The sequence below is a fragment of the Saccopteryx bilineata genome, chromosome 5 (assembly GCF_036850765.1).
Source record: "Saccopteryx bilineata isolate mSacBil1 chromosome 5, mSacBil1_pri_phased_curated, whole genome shotgun sequence".
NCBI lineage: Eukaryota > Metazoa > Chordata > Mammalia > Chiroptera > Emballonuridae > Saccopteryx > Saccopteryx bilineata.
Genome location: NC_089494.1, coordinates 178,104,033 through 178,125,890, shown reverse-complemented (window position 1 = coordinate 178,125,890; position 21,858 = coordinate 178,104,033). Strand labels below are relative to the sequence as shown.

The 21,858-nt window shown below is 39.6% G+C and overlaps 1 protein-coding gene and 1 long non-coding RNA gene across 7 annotated transcripts in view; one reads left to right on the top strand and one right to left on the bottom strand.

Annotated features, from left to right (window-relative positions):
- Window positions 1–18,254, bottom strand: part of UBE2D3 (ubiquitin conjugating enzyme E2 D3) — a 30,700-nt gene extending 12,446 nt beyond the window's left edge. For 2 of the 6 annotated variants that reach the window (XM_066233429.1, XM_066233433.1), the window contains exons 1-4: window positions 17,606–17,889; window positions 16,676–16,830; window positions 4,424–4,487; window positions 4,299–4,330 (exon numbers count right to left, since the gene is read on the bottom strand). In XM_066233429.1, coding sequence (XP_066089526.1) covers window positions 4,299–4,330; window positions 4,424–4,487; window positions 16,676–16,699 — 120 coding nt within the window. In that variant the 5' untranslated portion in view covers window positions 16,700–16,830; window positions 17,606–17,889. The other 4 variants (XM_066233431.1, XM_066233432.1, XM_066233430.1 and 1 more) reach the window with 4 other exon arrangements.
- A 59-nt stretch (window positions 18,255–18,313) lies between these two features.
- The window catches only part of LOC136306822 (uncharacterized), a 33,916-nt gene continuing 30,371 nt past the window's right edge, over window positions 18,314–21,858 (top strand). The window contains exons 1-2 of the long non-coding RNA XR_010725688.1: window positions 18,314–18,356; window positions 21,482–21,537. This is a non-coding gene — a long non-coding RNA (uncharacterized lncRNA). The remainder of the gene's footprint in view (window positions 18,357–21,481; window positions 21,538–21,858) is intronic.

Genomic DNA, 21,858 nt, shown 5'->3' with positions numbered 1-21,858 from the left:
CAGACCAAGCCAGCGACCTCGGGTCCAAGCTGGTGAGCTTTGCTCAAACCAGATGAGCCCGTGCTCAAGCTGGCAACCTCGGGGTCTCGAACTCGAGTTCTCTGCATCCCTGTCTGACGCTCTACCCACTGTGCCACCGCCTGGTCAGGCTTATCTGGGTTCTTATATTCTTTATCTGCAGAACCATACTTAAATACAGCCTTCCCTTTACTACAATCTGCTGGCTGCCCTTTTGTACCTGTCTCTATAGTTACTAGTGTACAACATACTTAAAATTTATTTACTCATATTTCTATCTTCTACTAGACTACAAAGCTTCTTAAATAGTATAGTAATAAAGGGAAGAGATTTTATGTATCTTTAGACTGCAGGAAATGAGACAATACACTTAACATAAATAGAAAAAATAACCCTTATGAACCAATACAAATACCAATGAATGAGTAATTTTATTTCAGATAGTTTTTGTAGTCGATTTTGTGCAGACTCCAAAAGGTTACATTATTCACAGTTCTGGTATAGGCATACCTCATTTTAAAACACTTAACATGTCACTCTTTAAAAAAAAAAAAAATTGAGGCCAACATCTTACCAGCAAAAAAGATTACAACTGCCCTGGCCGGTTGGCTCAGTGGTAGAGCATCGGCCTGGCATGCAGGAGTCCCGGGTTTGATTCCCGGCCAGGGCACATAGGAGAAGCGCCCATCTGCTTCTCCACCCTTCCCCCTCTCCTTCCTCTCTGTCTCTCTTCCCTTCCTGCAGCCAAGGCTCCACTGGAGCAAAGTTTGCCCGGGCGCTGAGGATGGCTCTGTGGCCTCTGCCTCAGGCACTAGAATGGCTCTGATTGCGGCAGAGCATCGCCCCCTGGTGGGCATGCCGGGTGGATCCCGGTCAGGCACATGCGGGAGTCTGACTGCCTCCCTGTTTCTAGCTTCGAAAAAATACCAAAAAAAAAAAAATATATATATATATATATATATATATTACAACTCATTTTATTGTGATATCAACTTTAATGAGATGGTTGGGCACCAAACCACAGTATCTCTTAGGTATGCCTGTACTTTCTTCTATGGCTATATTGTAGATTAGGTGGAAGTCAGTGTGGTTCTCCAAATAATTTCAAAATATGTCTTTCTGCCAGCTTTATTTCCAATTAAAAAAAAATCAAGCATGAAAATATCAGAAATAGCAAGGAAGTTAATTTCTCCTCAATTTATCAGTTCTTAATAGGAATGCCGTTAATATAGAGTACAGAAAAGACAACCAAAGTTTAAAAACCACGTAACTAGCAATGCTGTCAACTTTTTCAAAGGTTTAGTTTTTTAAGTATTTGTACTTCCAAAGTATCTTACTTTCAGAAAGAATACGCCAGCACCTAATAAGTATTAGAACCAAGCATGCTTGCCTAGTAACTTTTAATGACCAAGAGCATTTCCTGACTATAATCCACTAAAATTCAAGTTACTCAGTACCAAAACTTAAATTCGATACTTTAATTTAACTGAACTAAGAAATACTCCAAAGTAAAAAGTAATTTTGTTACTATTTGTTAATTATGGGTTGTTATGTAACCACTGACCATGCTATTTTGGGTCATATCTGCATCGCACATAGGGTAGGCATTCTTACAAAATAAGGTAATATTTACCTAATCAAACTGTGATGTTTTGACACAAAGATGTAATCAAAAGCCAAAATAAAACCGTAAGTTATTTTATCAATGACCCCACAGTATAAACTGTTAACTATACTGTTCACAAAAATTAGGGGATAATTTCAAAATGAATATGAAGCTGTAAAATATTCCCTAATCCCACGTGCTTACTTATAAAGTGCAGAAGATTGGCATTTTGGGTGAGTTTTTATAACCTTTGACTATTTCCTGAAATTATCCAAACAGTAAAGTTAACCTCTCTAGAAAACAAGTACATTTAAGGGAACAAAGTAAAACTGCAGTTGCTGCATAAATATATTTTTTGTTTCTATTAATCAGGGAATATTTAAATAGTTCTGAAAATCAAATTATTTGTTTTTAAAAGCAGAAAACTGCTAGTCATAAATATGTTAAAAGGTTGCTGAAAATTTTAGCAAGAAATAGCCCAATCTAAAATACACATAAAACAAAACATTATTTTTGCAAATAAAAGCAAATTAAGCTAACAGTTAAAATAGTTGTCACAATAATCAATTTTCTATCTTCCATTCTCTGGAAAATTACTGGCATACACTATTCATTTATGCTTCACTTTAATTTTACTATAGGTATATTCCTTATCTTTGGAAAGTTTAACAGTTCAAAAAAGTGAAGCCTCGAAAGTCAAGCAGAATAAACATCACACTGGTTTTAAGAGTTGGTTTGTTACACACACCATCCAATTAGAAGCCTTGATTGCCAACTCCTTCATGTATTAATACTGACAACTAATTTTTATAACAAAACAACTAAAGAATCCTCTGGATCAAAGATGAACTTTATTTAGTACAGACATGGCAAGGCATTTCATTGAATTCTTTGCTTTGAAAATGGTTGATCTATAATAGAAAAATTCTAGAAGTCACAATTTCAAGAGCCTATGATTTTAGGTAGGCAAAATGAACTGGATTTGGTAGGAGTTATGACAGACAAATCCCACCTAAAAGAGAGAAGCAGCTGTTACTCTATCCCAAGCCATTCCTGCTTATGGGAATGAGGGCCTAGTTAGCTTTTTTTTTTTTTTTTTTTTTTTTTTTTAAGTGGAAGGAGGGGATGGATGATAGTGAGACAAACTTTCATTAAGATCTACCTGGCAACCCCCATTTCAGGCTGAGGGACTGGCTGTGAGAGGGGAAGAGAAAAAGAAGGGGGAGACAGAAAAGAGAAGCACATGGTTGCATCTCAGGTGAGCCCTGACTAGGGATCAAACCCTGGGACATCGGCTGGGTCAACGCTCTATCCACTGAGCCAACCGAGGTTTTGCTTTTATGCAGATTGCTGACTTCTAAACCACCTTTGGACCAAAGTGAGCAAATCCGCTAATTATGTACCGTAAAAAAGTTTTTTGTTACCAAATTACACAAAAGGAAGCACTTTAAAATCAAATTTAAAGCAGTAAAAATAGTCCTTGAGATTGGAAATAATCCTGATTTTGTACTTTTTGTTATGATAATCCACATATTTCAAAATATTAACTAAATATACTACCCCATCCCACAAATTTGATTTGATTCATAGCCTTCCTACCTCTATAGGTCATAACATTTAACATAGTCATACCTGCTATTATTTCCCATAAATTCCTCCTACCAAACACCTGATCTACATATTCCTTTTTTCCCATTTTTTAATTGCCTGTCTTTCCCAGTAGATTTTAAGTTTCCTAAGGTTTGAGAGGAATCATGTCATTACATTCATTTGTATCCTTAACGGCACATAGGCAGCGGCTCATATGGTTGAAATAGAAAAGAAGGTTAAAATTATCAAAATCAGAACTGCTGGACAAACATTTGTTGACCCAACCCGTCCTATGGCCAAATATTCCAAGGGTATTTGTTATTTTAGAAATATAAACATCTACTTATTGACTATTATTTTATTTAATACATTATTGCCATTTATGTTAAGATTAAACTATTAAAAAGGGAAAGCAGAAAATTCAGTAAGATACAATTATTCAGAATAGAAATCTGAAAGTGCTTTCCAAGTAAAAAAAATGTTAAGTATTGTGCAAGATACAGTCTTACCCCAGGATGTTTTACTGCATTCTAATTCTGTGAAATTCTTAGATGGTATCCATAATTCTGAATATTCAATTATTCAGCATATACAGTTTCTTATCTACCCAGGATAGAAAGGAATTTTGCTGTATTCAAAATATCACTCTCTACCTAAAAATATTCAAACTTTGTATAAAACCAAAGTTCCAGAAAGAATCCAGTATCAAAATAATACAATTAAAGCAGATTTGAGGCAGTTACCCAAACAGAGTAAGATCTTTGAATACATGGTAGAGACGGTAAATTAATTGGCTCTACAAATAACAGGAAGATCTGTGACAATGCTTTATATTGCTATGAAGGAAAACTAGATTGATGTGAAGAGATGCTACACTCTAACTACAACACAGGGACAGACACATAAAGAATACGTAACAAATGACTAATTCATTACATTTCTTTCAAAAATAAGTACAACCATGGCATATCCAAAACAGAATTACAACATAATAAAAAAAGAGCTAAAGACTGAGTTAAAAATTACAACTGGATGCTGAATTTTCAATTAAAAGAAAAAAAACCTTTAAATTCTTAATACTTACAGGTCCCATAATTGTGGCTTGCCAATGAAACACTAAAAAACAAAAACAAAAACACAACAACTCTTGTTATTATCTAAAAATGTACAAGATTTTGTAAAATTAGCCACAAAAATCAAGTTACTTACTATCATCCCCAACTGGACCTGCAGAACATTGTGCTGGAGGGTCACGGGCCAAATCACTAAGTTCCTACACCAAGGTAGAAAAGGGTAAGCAGAGAGTCAACTACTTCCAGTTCATTTTCACCTCATTGTTAAAGGGCATACAATCATTATTCACATTAAGAATACACTCTATTAGAAGAAAACATTTAAGTAACCGTACCCCAGTTCCTGGGATAGGTATTGTTATTTCATGGACACACCCAAGACAAATCATCTTGTTTAGGGTTTACAAAAGTATCTATACACATCAATGTGAAAATTTTTATTGCAGGAACAAGTTATCATCTTATAAATAAATAAAAAAGTTGCAATCCAATACTTTAATAGCTTAAGAACATAGATAGGTAGTTCTCAAGATTCATGTCATTTGCCAAATTTTCAGACCATCCCACATCCCAGACACCTTCATTTTTACTGTCATAAATCCTCTGTTCTTTCTGAATTTAGGAGATCCACAAGATAATAAAGGGCTTCTAAGAAAATTCAGGGAAAAATACAACACTGCAGGAAAATAAATGGAGCAAGTATTTGCCTTTATCACACAGTTAAAAACACTTCAGAAAATGGCCTATTTTCAGGAATAATCAGTATGGATTCACTCCATTAAAAAAAATCTGTTAACTGTTGTCCTTACAGTAATCATTTTGCCATATACATATATCAAATTATTAAGTGTACATCAAAACCTAATGTTACATTTCAATTATATTATAATCAAATTGTAAAAAAAGAACACTGTAAAAAAATTATCCTGATAATACTCTGCAAATTTGCTTCTGAAACTCATACCACAACTGCTTATGTTATCAAGACAACCAGAGATCCTAGGATTAACAATATTAGGATGACATAAGATCAGATCAGATCTTTATGCCTGCCTACTACATAAATACACCCTCATATGTTTAACCTACTGTATTTAAGAATGGGAGAAAAATCATTATAAATGGCTTGTGATGCAATCAGTACATATTACAAGAACCCTTAAACAATGGATTAAAAAAAATGAATTTTTTAGCATTAAAAAAAGGGGGGAGGGAGGGAGGGAGACAGACCGACAGACTGACCTGACCAGGCGGTGGATAAAGTGCTGAACTGGGATGCAGAGGACCCAGGTTTGAAATCCCAAGTTTGCCAGCTTGAGTGCGGGCACATCTGGCCTGGGATCATAGACAATACCCAATGGTCGCTGGCTTGAGCCAGGGAGTCACTCACTCTGCTGTAGTCTCCCCACCTGGCCCCCCTTCAAGGCACATATGAGAAAGCAATCAATGAACAACAAAGGTGTCGCAATGAAGAATTGATGTCTCTCATCTCTCCCTTACTGTCCTGTCCTATCTGTTCCTGTCTGTCGCTAAAAACAAAAAACCAACAAACAAAACCTTACAAATATCAGTTGATTCTAAAATAAGTATTTAAAAACTATGTTTTTTAACCAAAAAAGGAAATGTACCAGCAACTTTAATGAATAAACTATCCATTACTGAGCCAATAACTTTTTTCACTGGCTAGGATGAAGTCTTATTCAGCAATTATTTGCATTCCATTATCAGCCATTTTTATTATGCTGACAATCTATTTTCTTTTTTAATTTTTATTTATTTATTTATTCATTTTTTAGAGAGGAGAGAGAGGGAGGGAGAGAGAGAGAGAGAGAGAGAGAGAGAAGGGGGAGGAGCTGGAAGTATCAACTCCCATATGTGCCTTGACCAGGCAAGCCCAGGGTTTCGAACCGGCGACCTCAGCATTTCCAGGTCGACGCTTTATCCACTGAGCCACCACAGGTCAGGCGACAATCTATTTTCACACCATCTCAAGGTATATATACTCTATTGGAGGTAAGAATCAAGCATAATCTCATATGAACATAGAGTTTTCCTATGTTCCAAAACTTATACAGCAAGTTCTATTGTGTAACTGCCCCACTAAAAAGAAGAGAAATTAGAAGCAAATTTATACCTAATTCCTTTTTTCCATAAGGAATGTCAAGGATCCAAAAAGTTCACTTGAAGGTTAAAAACTTACCTGGTTCCAAACCACCCCTTTCCCTTCCTCACAAAGATAATGATGTGAATTTTCAAAAATGTTACTAAAACCCAATTACAAACTTACACACACAAATTAAATGTTCAAACAGAGCTTTTTGAAATAAGGACACTGAGTATATCCTCCTCAAATACTGTATCATTTTAAAGTATCACTTTTAATCCAACTTAGTCCCACTATTGCCTAGGCTTATTTCATCATCTCCAAAATAGCAATGTCTACAGAAGTTTCGAAAAGATGAATGAGAGTTAAAGCGCTCTGGCACACAACTTGCCACATGATGTACTAGGTACTCAATAACAAGCAGATCACTTACATATCACCCAACCTGAAGGTAAGATTTCCTGTGTAGGCATTCAAAAAATTTATCAAAAAAACCCCACCCAAAACAAAAACAAATTGTTTCATAAATAGGCTACATAATAACACCTTAGCCCATTTAAATCTTTTGTGATGAATCTTTATGTTTAACTGTTTATAACAGTCATCTAGCAATTCAACTGCTATGAGATGTTATACATTAATAACACAAGGTCAGCAATTCAAGGAATATTTGTAGATGGGATTTTAAAGAAACCATCTTATTAGCTTGAGATGTAGAAATGCCTTCTTTACCATGGTCAAGACATCTCTGTATAGATTTAATAAAGCCAATTAATTTATGTACTAAAATCTACTTTAAACATCGAAGAATGATGTTAAGTAAAATTATTATTATTAATTTTATTTATTCATTTTAGAGAGAAGAGAGAGGGAGAGGGAGAAGGAGAGAGAGAGAAGAGAAGAGAAGAGAAGAGAAGAGAAGAGAAGAGAAGAGAAGAGAAGTCAGGGAGGAGGAGCAGGAAGCATCAATTCCCATATGTGCCTTGACCAGGCAAGCCCAGGGTTTCGAACCAGCGACCTCAGCATTTCCAGGTCGAAGCTTTATCCACTGCGCCACCACAGGTCAGGCTAGTAAAATTATTTTAAGTATCAAAACAGATCTTTTAAATCAGGTGTCAACCCTTATCTCTCAGATACCAAATAATTGTCATGGCATCATTATGCCCAAAGCACAAGCAAATTAGAAGATATAAAACTATTTTATAGCAGGGAAATAAATAAAAAGCACAGTAAGAAGTCTTCTTAGAACATGTGTTCTTCTATTTAGTGGACATTCTGCCTGTTCAATAATCCATCTTACCCTACTTTCATAGAAATATTTTTCCCTTATGCCAAACATGTGATTGTAGTGTTTGGTCATCTGTCAGCGATCAAAAACCAATTATTCAGGCCTAATGATAGACTTTGCTCCTTCAGCCTCAGTGATAAGTTCAAAGAGTTGGAAAGTAATCAAAATCAGGACTTGACTTTATCTGCCTGTCCATCTATACCTGCCCAAGATTTCTGAAACTGAAGCTAGAAGGGACAGCTCTTCCTTCTCTAATTAGGATCCGTAAGGATGTGACCCAAAGCTGTTGGCAGGCATGTCCTGAAATTATATGGTGAATCCAAAGAAACGAAGACCACACTGGGTGAAAGAGAAAGCAAAGCTGTTTTGGCATGCAGATAGGCAATTTCAGACCCTGAGGTTATAGCTTGCTCTGATTTTGCCTAGACTTAACTACACCAGATTCCTTCTAATAAACCCAAGAAGGGAAAACAAACAAAAATAGAGTGAAGACACACCCATTCTAAGCAGAGTGCTACTGGGACCCATTAGCAATTATACAGATTTTATCCCACTAAAATATAATGTAATGCTCAAGTACTGCTGAAAAATATGTAAAATAAAACAAAATTAAACTAGAGGGAACAGGGAGAAGTTATGTGTCCTGTCTAGTAAAGAGTTAATTTTCCAACTAATCACAGAAACTAGAGTTAATTTAAGTCTATTTTTAAAATGAAAAGTGTAGTATTAGCTGAAGTTTCACCACTAAAACATTTACTCATTTGTATGAAAACTACCTTTTTGATGTGAAGCATGTTAGGTCTAAAAACACCAAGATAAGAAAACATGAACTCCTCCCCCTACAGACTGAGCTAATAAAAGCAGGCACAATACAAATACAAAAAAATTACATTTTAACAACCCCAAGTGCTTAAAAATAAAGGCATTCTAATGCTTTGTGAATCCTGAAAAAGTAACCACTAACCTTCCTGAGTCTAAAACAGACATTTGAGCTGGGTCCTGATGAAGAGATAAGCATTCTAAGTAGAGAAACTCAAAGTCAGAGTGTGAAAAAACACAGGTTGTAAAAATTCGCTTGTAGTTTGGTACATCAGAGATACAACAAGGTACAGTAAGGGAGTAGATGTGGCCAGAAAAGTTAATCAGGGCTGGAACTTTTCAGAGCCTTGATTATTATGTTCAAAAACAATCCTATAGGCAATGGGAAGTCACTGTATTGCCTAACCCTGAGATCAATTTCCAATAAAGCTCCTCGAAGAATTTTCAAAAGTAAGTTTGTCTTTGGTTTTCACCTTATAAAATGACTTTTAAGTTTCACAAACTTTAGGTATGAAAACAATTTACAAAATTATATGAAGATCAAAAATTAACTCTTTGCTCCCTAGTAAAGAACAGTGTCATGGACCCAAAAGAACAGCACAAAGGTAAGATCTATGAAGTCTTCTGTTGACTCCTTCCCCAGGGAGGACAGCATTACTCAGGTGGGCTCTTGGCCAAATATTAAGACCAGGGAAATAGGAAAATAGTTGGCAGGGAACATTGGCATACACTAGTAATTGCTATAGAGGCCTCACTCACCTTGAAAAGGCACTAAGATGGATGAAGGCTATATAATTAGGACACAATTGTAAAAACTATACTGCCCATGAAGTTAGATACGTCTTTGCCATGGTGTGTGCTCTTATGGGTAAATTTTCTCCTTTTCGGATCATCTTCCTTTGAATGAATTATCCTGGAACCTCCTGTACACCTGGCTAGTGTGAGAATTTAGGCCTTCACTGGCTAAAAAATACGCTTCTCCTTTCCCTTTAAAAGCCTAAACAGACACACAGGAAAAGAAGCAAATCTAAAAGACAACCAACAGATAAAGCTTAAGCCAGTGAGGGTTCTCATCTGAAGGTACATGACTAAACAGTAATTCAGTCTGACCATTCATTTTGGAATGAGAATTTAAAAGAGAAAAACCTCGTTTGAGGAAAACATTTGCTTTGATCATTATAGGACAGTCACTTTGACAGTTGACTGTTGAAGTTAAAACAAGAAAAGGCTCCAACAGTAGTCTAGAAGTCTCAACACACTGCTAAATATTTGGGTTTTTGTTCACTTGTGCTTCTCTATTTGCATTAAAGGTCTGAAGGTATAGTTTGTCCAAGTTCTTTCATTCTCCCAAAGGCTTTTAGAAATATAACTCAGATAATTACAGTGGTAAGACCAAGTTTATGGATTCCATCCTTAAGTACACTAATTATCACCTCTATGTTCCACAATCATTTGTTACCCCAATCTCTACCATCCATCTTGTATATTAGTGGTCCCCAGCCTTTTCTGGGCCACGGACCGGTTTAATGTCAGAAAATATTTTCACGGACCAGCCTTTAGGGTGGGATGGATAAATCTATCACGTGACGGAGACAAGCGTCAAGAGTGAATCTTAGATGGATGTAACAGAGGGAATCTGGTCATTTTTTAAAAATAAAACATTGTTCAGACTTAAATATAAATAAAATGGAAATAATGTAAGTTATTTATTCTTTCTCTGCGGCCCGGTACCAAATGGCCCACAGACCGGTAGCAGTCTGCGGCCCAGGGATTGGGGACCACTGTTGTACATCATCATACAAAGGTCATAATGATAGCAGTAGTTTTCAACCTTTTTATACTTGGGGACCAGTGAAAACAATTATTTCAGGGGCTGCTAAGGCAGAAATCATCCTGAGTATGATTCTGACTGAGATCATTGGGCTCATAATCTTCATACATCAAGGGTGGTTAAATCCTTCACAAACTGTCATGGAATTCCTGGTGGACTGGTCAGTGAACTGGTAGTTGAAAACCACTAGTATAGATCATTTTCTATAACAGCTTTTGAGAAAATTTAAAATTCATACCATTACTAAAAGATAATTTCTTGAATTTTATTAATAAGCCCATTTATTTCAAAACTTCCACCTGACTTAGAGACAACTGTATGACCATGTGAATCAGCACTATAAAGACAGCCCCTTGCCTAACTTAAACCTATACTGAGCAACATAAAACACTGAGGAACCTGGTGACTGGGGGAGATTAGGGAATGAACTAGGAAACAAGAGCAATGCCTTTGTAAGAAACTTTGGGTTAAGACACCCTCAAGGACCCTTTACAAGCCAGCAATATAAAGGTATATATTTAAACATAGAGAAGCCAAAATACAGTACACTTAGTTGTCCAACTCAGGCAGACAATAACAGCTCTAATTATTCTTAAAGATCAGGTTTACTAAGTAAACAAACATTTTTTTAACTTTAATGTTGTGAAATTTTTACATACCATATGTAGGTACAAAGGGCAAGAAAGGAAACAAGTATCTCAGAAATGTATGGTTACCAGACATTATTTCAAAAGAATAGTGCTTGGCAAAGATTTTGGAATCTGAACAGTTTTATACACCTGTAAACTCAAGAACGGGAAGCAATAGTTCCTTTAAAATAATGTTTGGAATTTGTAATTTCTTGTGAGAAATCCTGAAAATTTATCTTTTTTATTTTTTTACAGAGACAAAGAGAGTCAGAGAGAGGGATAGATAGGGACAGACAGACAGGAATGGACAGAGATGAGAAGCATCAATCACTAGTTTTTCGTTGCGGCACCTTAGATGTTCATTGATTGCTTTCTCATATGTGCCTTGACCCTGGGGCTGCAGCAGACGGAGTAACCCCTTGCTCGAGCCAGCGACCTTGGGTCCAAACTGGTGAGCTTTGCTCAAACCAGATGAGCCTACGCCCAAGCTGGTGACCTCGGGGTCTCGAACCTGAGTCCTCCACATCCCAGTTTGACGCTCTATCCCCTGCACCACCGCCTGGTCAGGCCTGAAAATTTACCTTAATGATTAAGAGGTAAGTGATGCATACCATGTTTCATTATATCACCGACAAGATATTAACTTCCTGTTCATGTGAGACAAGCATGCTAGTTTGTTAGACAAGATTCAAAAAATGGCTTGAATGAATAACATTAAAATTTTTTTTCTTTAGATTTCCACAGATAAGTCTTTTAAGATTATTCAATGCTGTTTTTTGTAAGCAGTATCTGAATGGGCAAAGACAGAAAGCCAAATTTAGGTTCTAAGCTTTGATCAAGGAATGCAAATAAGGCATTTTATAGGTAAGAAAAATAAAAAAATTAGCAGCAGTCAAGTGGTTAAAATATCCAATTACACATTAGCCATGAAATCATAACAAGACTAGAATTAATATGAACATGTAATTAAGAAGTAATCACAATTGAGGCCTAATAAGTCAAACATGACAAATTCAACAATGACAAGTCGGTCAGATTTCTGAATAATACAAGATTATGTTGAAAGAACAGTGGGAGATAAAAATTAGACATTTGGACAAAGTGTAAAATACTTCTTGAATTTCTCCTCCCCATATAACAGGGTTGATAGTAGTTTTGAGGATAAATCTTATCTAATAGGCTAAATTGGCTAATGAAATACTCACTAAATGCATCCAAATGAGATCTTTGCTCTAGTAGCAAAACCCGATCAAGCAAGATAAAAATTTCCAGTTAAAAAATAAAAATCATTTAATTTTGCTAATTTCAAAACAGTGGTTTCTTTTGGCAAAGCATAGAGAAAACAAATGCAGAGAAGACTACAATGACAAAATATAGTGCAAGAAAGATATTTAGACAAACTTATCTTTATGGGTAAATCTGTATGTGAATGAAGATATCTCTTATAATTTTTTTTTAAGTAAATGTTTCTTCTACTTGGTTTATTATCTCAAAAAAGTAAACTGTATAAGGTGCAAACCCCTACTCATGTGTATATATGCTTGTTTCCTCCACTCAAAGCAAAGATTCTCATGGTAATGACAGGCTTCCTTATTTTATCCCCTGGGACCAGAGACTCCTGTGCCAAGCAGGGTACAATCTCAGTTGAGTACTGACTAAATGATTATCCCCTGTGTCTGTGGTTCTCAACCAGAGGGAGGTTCCAGAAATATACCTAGGGAACATTTCAAAAATATGCCTATTTCCAGAGAAAATAACTCATCAAATAGGAAAAGACACCATCGTTTACCTATATTCTTCAAGAACTCTGCTGAACGTTCAACATATGTGATTCATGTCAAAACCTACATACACAATAATATATATGTACTAGAATGCGAAAGCCAATATAGGATTTGACAATTTAATCTCAGTACTAAGAACCTACCCTCTTCTTTAGTAGAAAGCGATTATAGTGAAATATTTTGGAAAATTCTCAAGAACTGACTGTATCTTGAATAACCAGTGGCACAGAACCCATGAGTTAACACAAACTAGCAAAAGGCATATCTAATAAGTTTCCCCCCCAAGTTGTAGCAAGTTTTCAACTGCATATTCGTACAAATAACAGAATTATCACTGCCAGTAAGCATGATGAAACCGAAGCACGTGGTGTTAAAGTTACCCTTATTCAAATTAAGTATCAAAGTCATTATATGAGTAAAGTTAAACTCCATTTAAATGCTAAGTGGCAGAAAGAGAGAGCTTACTTCAGGTAGCCAAGACTAATACAATATTCACCTGACTATAAAATAAGAAATAAAATGGTTCAAAATAGCAGTACAGCATGGAGCTTAAGAGCTTGAGTTGAGGTAGACTATCTGAATCTCGGTTACTTACTAGCTGTGACTATAGACAAGCAACTTAACCTCCCTCATGTATAAAATGGAATGATAAAAGCATCTATTGCACAGAGTTGTGAAGATTAAATGAGTTGATACTTACTCATAAAGGACTCTGAAATAGTAGTACATAATAGATCCTAAAACCAAGCTATTATGAGTAGCAAAATGATACATGCAAAAGAAAACCTTTTAGAATACCAAAACCCTAAAGGATGACATCACAGTGTTGTGGTTAAGAGCACACACTGCAGAGCCAGACAGCCGAGCTTCTTTCTAATCCCAGCTCTGATATGACCTCGGATGTTTTTTAACCTGTCTCAAAATTTCTAATTTCACAATGGGAACACTAATTTTAACTGCTTCGTGGGGTTGTTATAAGATTCAATAAGTTAGCACAAGTGTCTCAAACAGTTCCGACACATTGAAAACACATCAAGCATGAGCTATTATTTTTTTAGGCTTCTTTCACATATTTTACGTAATGTAAAGTTCTTTAAACACCCCCAAAACACATACACTGTAGCTACTGTTAATGGTAGTAAAATTGCGATGGCTCCCAAATACCACCAATTAACTCAGAGCTCCCAATTTTGATTACTGTTATTGAAGTGTTTAATAAATATCCTCATTAGACCATACCACATCTGGTTTAAATGGAGAATACAAAAAGAAAAAAAAAAAGAATAAGGCTGCCTGACAAGGTTACTTGGTTTAAGAATAATATTCAAACAAAAAGTTGTAACAACATAAACTTTAGATTTAGAACAAAACAAATTTAAAAACTTGATCAAATGAACTACCAATGGCGAGATAGTCCGACAACTTGCACTTCATTAAAATAGCTGTATCTTAATATTTGGAATTGAAGGATTTCAAAGAATTCAAAATAGGGATGACACAGAACTACCATACTAATATCAATGCCTACTTGATGCCATATTTCTAGAACAGAGATGCTCTCTCTCAATAGTTGTTCACTTGCTAATAAAATCTGGGATTAAAAAGAAAAGTTCCCTGTGTGATTCTAATAGCAACTGCTGAAAAATTAAAACACATGCAAATCAAACTCTTCTATAGATTAAAACACACACACACACACACAAACCACTCATTTTTCTAATTTGTAAAGTGCTACTATGTTCTTTCTGTATTATATAGATCTTCAAAATATATATGACAGTTGAGGACTAACGTAGAGTACTAACTAGAAAAAGTTCTTTAACAAAAGTTTTGAAGATTGAAATGATATATAACTTTATATAGCACAGTAACAATAATCTGAGTGTCATGTGCCAGGGGCCTGTTCAAAGGCACACACTATTTAATCCTAAAAACAACCAAACAAAACTAAATCTTTAAAATCTGTTTTGCTCACTGCTGCATCCCCAGTGTCTAGAACAGTGCCTACCACATACTAGGCACTCAACTATTTATTGTTCATATAAACCAAACATTCATTTTATAGAAGCACAAAGATAACTTGTCCAGTCCCATAATTCTAACTGGAGCATTTATGCTCTAAAGTCTACACTCTTAACCATTATATTGCCTCTCTAGAGATTTTAAATCATTAAAAGTGGTGTCATAGCAGCTGGTTATCACCTGCAAAAGAAAAAAAAATCAATGAGACCTTCCTTTAAAGTGTATGTTCCACATATACAGAAACTGTGGATTTGAAATTATTCCACATCTTAGTGGCCTGAACTCTTATAGATTAAAAAGGTTTTGATTCGTATTATTATATTCTTTGTATAACAATTGCTGTAAAATACATAACTATGCCTCTCCAATGTGTTGCTGGCCTTCAAAGGAGTCACAGAAAAGGGTGTTTAAATAATCCTTTTAAAGTCTTAACTCATAGTTTTTCTTCCTCTTCTTTTCCATCTCAAATATACAAAGACTTGAATTTTATTTACATGAACCAATGCAATGACTGGAACAAAATAAAAAATTTCAGCATAAATACATGGGAGTTAAGATGTAAACCTCATCTTCATATATACCAGTTTTGCCAAATAAACACCAAAGTCACACGTAAATGTAAAATTAAACACTATCAGATCTATTTCAGTAAAGCCCAGACCTTGCATTTCCTTCCATGTATGTAACACTCCCCCCCCCCCAAGTAACTTATCAAAACCAAAGATTCTAGTTCTACTAAGGCTGAATTTATTCCATGACATTTTTTTCAAGTTAGCTGTAAATACTCCACCCTCCTCGATTGTGCAAGAACCAAACACACCACACATACACAAGTTACAAAAAGGGAAATACGGTCTGAGTGTCTGAATATAGATAAGTATTGAACAGAAAATCTGAGAGCACTGTACGACTTAATGTAAAAGTTAACATTTAACAAAAATTATTTGATATTATTACAAAAGGAGATGCCGGAAAGAGCCTGAACCAGTTAAAGCAGCCGCCATCTTAAAATGCGGGATAGAAGTTAGAGCAAGAAAATGAGCCTAAACCACCCGGGTGGAGGTTCCGCTCACCCCAAGTCTTGAAATATATATATATTTTTTCAACTGAGATCGAGAGGTAAGTATCAACCACGTTTTAAATATCGAAACAATCTTCCCAGGGGGTACTATAAATGGGCTGAGACTAAAATAGGTACACCTAACCCTCAGCTTATTGCTATCGCATCCCTTTCTCCCCTACCCCCTCAACCAAACAGGGAGCTTCCAGAAGGCTTTTACATCAGTTCCCCGTGTGCTATGACAAATCGCTTCGGATAAGAAGCCTGAACCATAGAAATGGCAACACTGTGTCAGTCCATCTCCTCCCTACATCACTTATTGTTAACCTGCCCAGAGTGATGAAAAGTTTTTGAGTAGACTCATTCGCTACTTACACACTTCTACTCCAACCCCTAATAAGTTCGGGACCCGCCGGATTTCTGGAATCTTTCCCCGGCTGAGCTTCCTACCTTTCTCCGCCCCAGAACACCTACAGCCTTAATGTTACAACTACAGTAAGTTTTCAAGCACCAAGAATAGGAAGCACCATGACATTTGCGGGCGAGTCTGCCAATTCTGACCCCCCAAACGGGACTCACTCTTTCTTTAGAACCGAAGAGCCTGAAATCACTCTTCCCCACCCCGAATTTGCACCGATTTCACGGAAACATACTCAAGATAACACACCAACTGACACCAGTGTTCTGTTCTCTAGCTTTAAATTTCGTTTCTCCCTAAAGTATATGCGCGTTACCCATCCCCCAATGGAAGGTTATTTTCATAATTATACTTCCCCCCACCCCCACGTTTCCTCCGGGCCCGAGTCTTCCTTTCCTCCCACGACCCCATCCCCTTCAGCTCCATGGGTTACCTTATTAATCCGTTTCAGCGCCATAGTCTGTGCTTTGAGTCCGGCTCCTCACTATCTCGGTGTGTGCTCAAAGGTCCGGCCAAAACTCTTGATTATCCCGGCGGCGGGGAAGGATTGTCTCTTCGTCTCACGCCGGCTCTGCCAGACACAGGCGCCTTTTGCAAAAACGGAGCAGATCAGCACTCGCACTGGCCCCGAAGAGACCCCGATGAGTCCAGGTCCCTTAAAACCGTCGGGATCCGGGGTGGGTGGGGTGGCGTGGCAAAGCCACCAACAGCCTCTGTGCCGCGCTTCGGCCCGAGAGGGGGCGAGAGTGACGGGAAGAGCGGAGGGGTGGCTACAAGTTTGACTTCCCGGCCTTTCGAAAGGAAGAGACCCGGGTGGGAGAGGAAGAGGCGTAGGAGAAAGGGGTGGGTGCGGGGCAGGGTCCAGAGCCCAGCAGAGGAGGAGCCGGGGCCTAGTGGGCGCTCTGCCGGCGTCACTAGGGCAAAGAAAGGCTAGGGGGAGGGGGAAACAGGAGGCTCCGGCCGTAGCCGGGCTTCTTTCGGTTTCTCCTCTAAAGCGCGGCCAGCAAGGAGAAGAAAATAAAGAGGAGAGACTTGACGTGTGCAGCTGTCCCCGCAGCTAGAGCTAATCTGTATCGCCCCTGACGACACCGTACACTCCGCCTTCCAGCGCGCTCCCGCGCGCGCCCGCCCAGCCACCGCCACCACGAGCCCGTGCAGCCCCCGAGGCTCCGGGTTAGGCGCAAGGACGCGCCCATTCCCCCACCTCCTTAAGCCGGAGAGGCCCCGGCTTCTCCACCTTCCCCCTACCCCACCCAAAAGGCTGGTCGCGCAAGCCACCCAAGGCCCGTGTTTCCCCGCTTACCCGGCCGGCCAGTGGGCCAGCCTCCCTTCCCTTCCCCTAGCCGTCCACACCCACGCGTACTGAGGGGCCGGGGCCTCCCTCGAGCTGCGGCCTCGGCCTCCCCGCGCGGCAGCTGGTGCCTCCCCTGCCCTATGGGGCTCACGCGCACCACACAGCCACAAGATGTCCGCTCTGACGGAACTACTGCCAGCTGCCACGCTCCGCCCCTCCCCCCTCCTCCTGCCTCTTCACCGCCGCGTATCAGTCCGCCAACGCCGCTGTCGCGGGCGCAGGCAGGAGCTGAAAGTGCAGGGGGACCGTTTACTTCCCCTGCCCAGGGCCGAGCGTCTATGCTACCCTCTTTTCCTTCTTTTCAGAACAGCACCTTCTTACTAAACAGATCTGAAGCTGGACTGGGAGGGCGGGGGCCGGAGGCGGGTCATGGGCTGGGGGGGAAGGGTAGACGGGCGACGGAAACTCTTAAACTCAGAGAAGCATCGAGAACCGGAAGGAGACCACGGGAGGAAGGTATTGGAAACGGCAGCTGCGCGGTAGAGCCCCATGCCCCTCCCAGCAACGTTCCCCAGTTTCCTCACTTGGTATTGAGGCGGATCTCGCGATAACCTTGTGGCTGGCTTACAGGAGCTGTAGGTCTGCAATGACTTAAGGGCAGTTTTGTGCGCTCTTCCGGATAGGGGCCGCCCTCAAAACTACGAGCTCTCGCGAGATGAAATGAGGCACGGCAGGAGCTGGGGCGGGTCGTGGCTGGGGAAGCACCGCCCCTCAATGCTTATGCTGGTGGGAGGGAGAGGAAATGGAATTCTTCGGCTTGGTAAGAACGCGCGCCGACTCATCGCTCTCACACTCCCATTCAGGAATGTGCGGTGGGACTAGTTACCAGATACTCATAGTTCGGGTTGACCTGGGCTTTTGAAGTTTCTGGTGGAGTATGTGGGAGATATTTACTTTCCTGCGGATCCGGGTAGGTTAAGCATTGGGAGGAGGAGTCCCTCAAAATTGGAATCATCGTTTAAAATGGAACCTAGGAGACCGCTGATCGGGGCTCCTATCAGCCGAAATCTAGTCTGTTTCTGACCCTAGAGGATCAGCACTTGAGTAGAGCGGGCCCGTGTTCCTAGAATACAGCAGCCTAGAAATCAAGCTCAACTGTGAATTGATTTGCATGGAGGATAGGGAGGTAAAGGCTGGCTGTTGACCGGTCTCTTATCAACTATTTGCCAAATTTTAGGTATGGGAATAGACTGACTTTTCCTCCTCCTGTTGCTGTTTCCACTCCTAGAGCTATGGCCGTACGAAACTCAATCAAGAAAACTCAATACTTAGTGAAATAGCCAGGGGGAGAAATACTAGGATAGGATCGGCCTGTTTTAATTTGCGGGGGTGAAATATGGAGAGGATGATTTTGCTTTATAGTGTTCCCTTCAGGTAAAGGTTAATTAGACATTAGTTTTTAAAAAGAATTTAAGGGTAAGCACTGACCTTAAAGTTTTCTAGTATTCCTTAATGATTCCACTTAACAAAATGGAGATCTTTTAAGAACTAAATGGAAACAACTTGTTTTTAAAACATACTTTAAAAAAGAGAAGCAGCAAGCTATTTTGTATTACAAGAAAGTATTACCTAATAAAAATTTAATAGGTCTGTGATAAATGAGCTGAAGATTGTTCAAGACACCCTAATATACTACTGTTCAAGACACCATAATAGTGACATTGTCATTAGAGCAGTTAATGAAACGGGACTTCACAAACGAGTCTCAATGCAAATCACCTTGGGATTTTGTGAAAATACACATGTAACTCCCCCCGCCCCCCGAGACAGAGAGTCAGAGAGAGGGATAGACAGGGACAAACAGACAGGAATGGAAAGAAGAGAAGCATCAATCATTAGTTTTTCGTTGTGCATTGCGACACCTTAGTTGTTCATTGTTTGTTCTCATATGTGCCTTGACCACGGGCCTTCAGCAGACCGAGTAACCCCTTGCTGGAGCCAGCGACCTTGGGTCCAAGATGGTGAGCTATTGTTCAAACCAGATGAGCCCGCACTCAAGCTGGCAACCTCGGGGTCTCGAACCTGGGTCCTCGGCGTCCCAGTCCGACGCTCTATCCACCGCGCCACTGCCTGGTCAGGCACACACATGTAACTTTTTAAAAAAATATTTATTGCCTGACCTCTGGTGGCAGTGGATAAAAGCATGGACCTGGAACGCTGAGGTCACAGGCTGGAAACCCTGGATTTGCCCTGTCAAGGCTCATACTACAAGCAGTAAATGAGCAACTAAAGTGAAGCAACTATGAATTGACACTCCTGGCCCCCCACCTAAAATTAATAAATAAAATCTTAGATAAGAAAATGTGTATTTTGATTTAGTAGGCTGGAATGAAGCCTGAGATTTTACATTTCTAATAAACTCCTAGGCGTTAACAGATTATTCTGGTCAGAGCAACTCACTGAGTAGCAAAGCACTAACGTGCTTACCTGTCCCCTACTGGACACCTTTACCTTCCCCTCCCCCAATAATCTTTCCTTTGCTCTTTCTTTTAACCAGTCTGATAGAGTAGAAACACAGGATTCGGTAGTAGGAGTGGACTGAGAAATTAAGGTTTGCTAGAACTCCATTTGTGTGATACTGTATGGTTAGTTCAACACTAAACTAGGCACAATAACTTATCATTTCTCACAGGGTTATTGTGTCGTGCAGATGTCATAATGTATGTGAAAGGGCACTGTAGACTACAATGCTGTATAAATGTAAGTTATTAAACAAGTGAGACATTAACTGGCCATAGTGTGAAACAAGTCTGTAAGAATAATAATATAGGTAATATTTATGGAACACATTATGTCCCAGATATTGTGCTTGTTAACCTCCTTTACAGATATAGAAACTGGTGTACAGAGAGGTTAAGTTACTACTCCAAGGTCACACAGCTAATAAATAGCAGAAGTAGAATTTAAACCCATGCATTTGACTTCAGAGTATTTATTGGAGTTTCATATTCTCTCTTAATTTAGAAAGTAGGAGAGTAGGATATTTTATGTTTCTACTTTCAGTGCCTTCTGAATCTAATTTTATTTGATTCATTTCTTGTTCTGTTTTGTTCTTTCAGAAACCAGGGTTCAAGGTAGGGAGACATCCCTACCTTGGAGAAGCCAATTTGTATTACTTCATTTTAAACAACCTTCAGTATGAAAGGACTGTATAATGAAACACGTTAATGCTCTGAATTAACAGAGCACTATGGACTGGGACAGATTTGAGGTCAAAGTTCTTCAAATATTTTATTGTCATCACTTTGGCAGTCTGGTAAAACCATGAACTTTTCTGAGAATACTGTTTTGTTTTTTTAATTTTTAATTTTTTTTTCTTTTTTTTTCTTTTTTTTCATTTTTCTGAAGCTGGAAACAGGGAGAGACAGTCAGACTCCCGCATGCGCCCGACCGGAATCCACCCGGCACGCCCACCAGGGGCGGTGCTCTGCCCACCAGGGGGCGATGCTCTGCCCATCCTGGGCGTCGCCATATTGCGACCAGAGCCACTCTAGCGCCTGAGGCAGAGGCCACAGAGCCATCCCCAGCGCTGGGGCCATCTTTGCTCCAATGGAGCCTTGGCTGCGGGAGGGGAAGAGAGAGACAGAGAGCGCAGCGGAGGGGTGGAGAAACAAACGGGCGCTTCTCCTATGTGCCCTGGCCGGGAATCGAACCCGGGTCCTCCGCACGCTAGGCCGACGCTCTACCGCTGAGCCAACCGGCCAGGGCCTAATTTTTAATTTAATTTTAGTTTTTTACGGAGACAGAGAGAGAGTCAGAGTGAGGGATAGACGGACAGACAGACAGGAACGGAGAGATGAAAAGCATCAATCATTAGTTTTTCTTTGCGCATTGCAACACCTTAGTTGTTCATTGATTGCTTTCTCATATGTGCCTTGACCATAGGCCTTCAGGAGACCGAGTAACCCCTTACTTGAGCCAGCGACCATGGGTCCAACCTGGTGAGTTTTTTTTTTTTTTTTTCCTGAAGCTGGAAACGGAGAGACAGTCAGACAGACTCCCGCATGCGCCTAACCGGGATCCACCTGGCACGCCCACCATGGGGCGACGCTCTGCCCACCAGGGGGCGATGCTCTGCCCATCCTGGGCGTCGCCATGTTGCGACCAGAGCCACTCTAGCGCCTGAGGCAGAGGCCACAGAGCCATCCCCAGCGCCTGGGCCATCTTTGCTCCAATGGAGCCTTGGCTGCGGGAGAGGAAGAGAGAGACAGAGACGAAGGCGCGGCGGAGGGGTGGAGAAGCAAATGTGCGCTTCTCCTGTG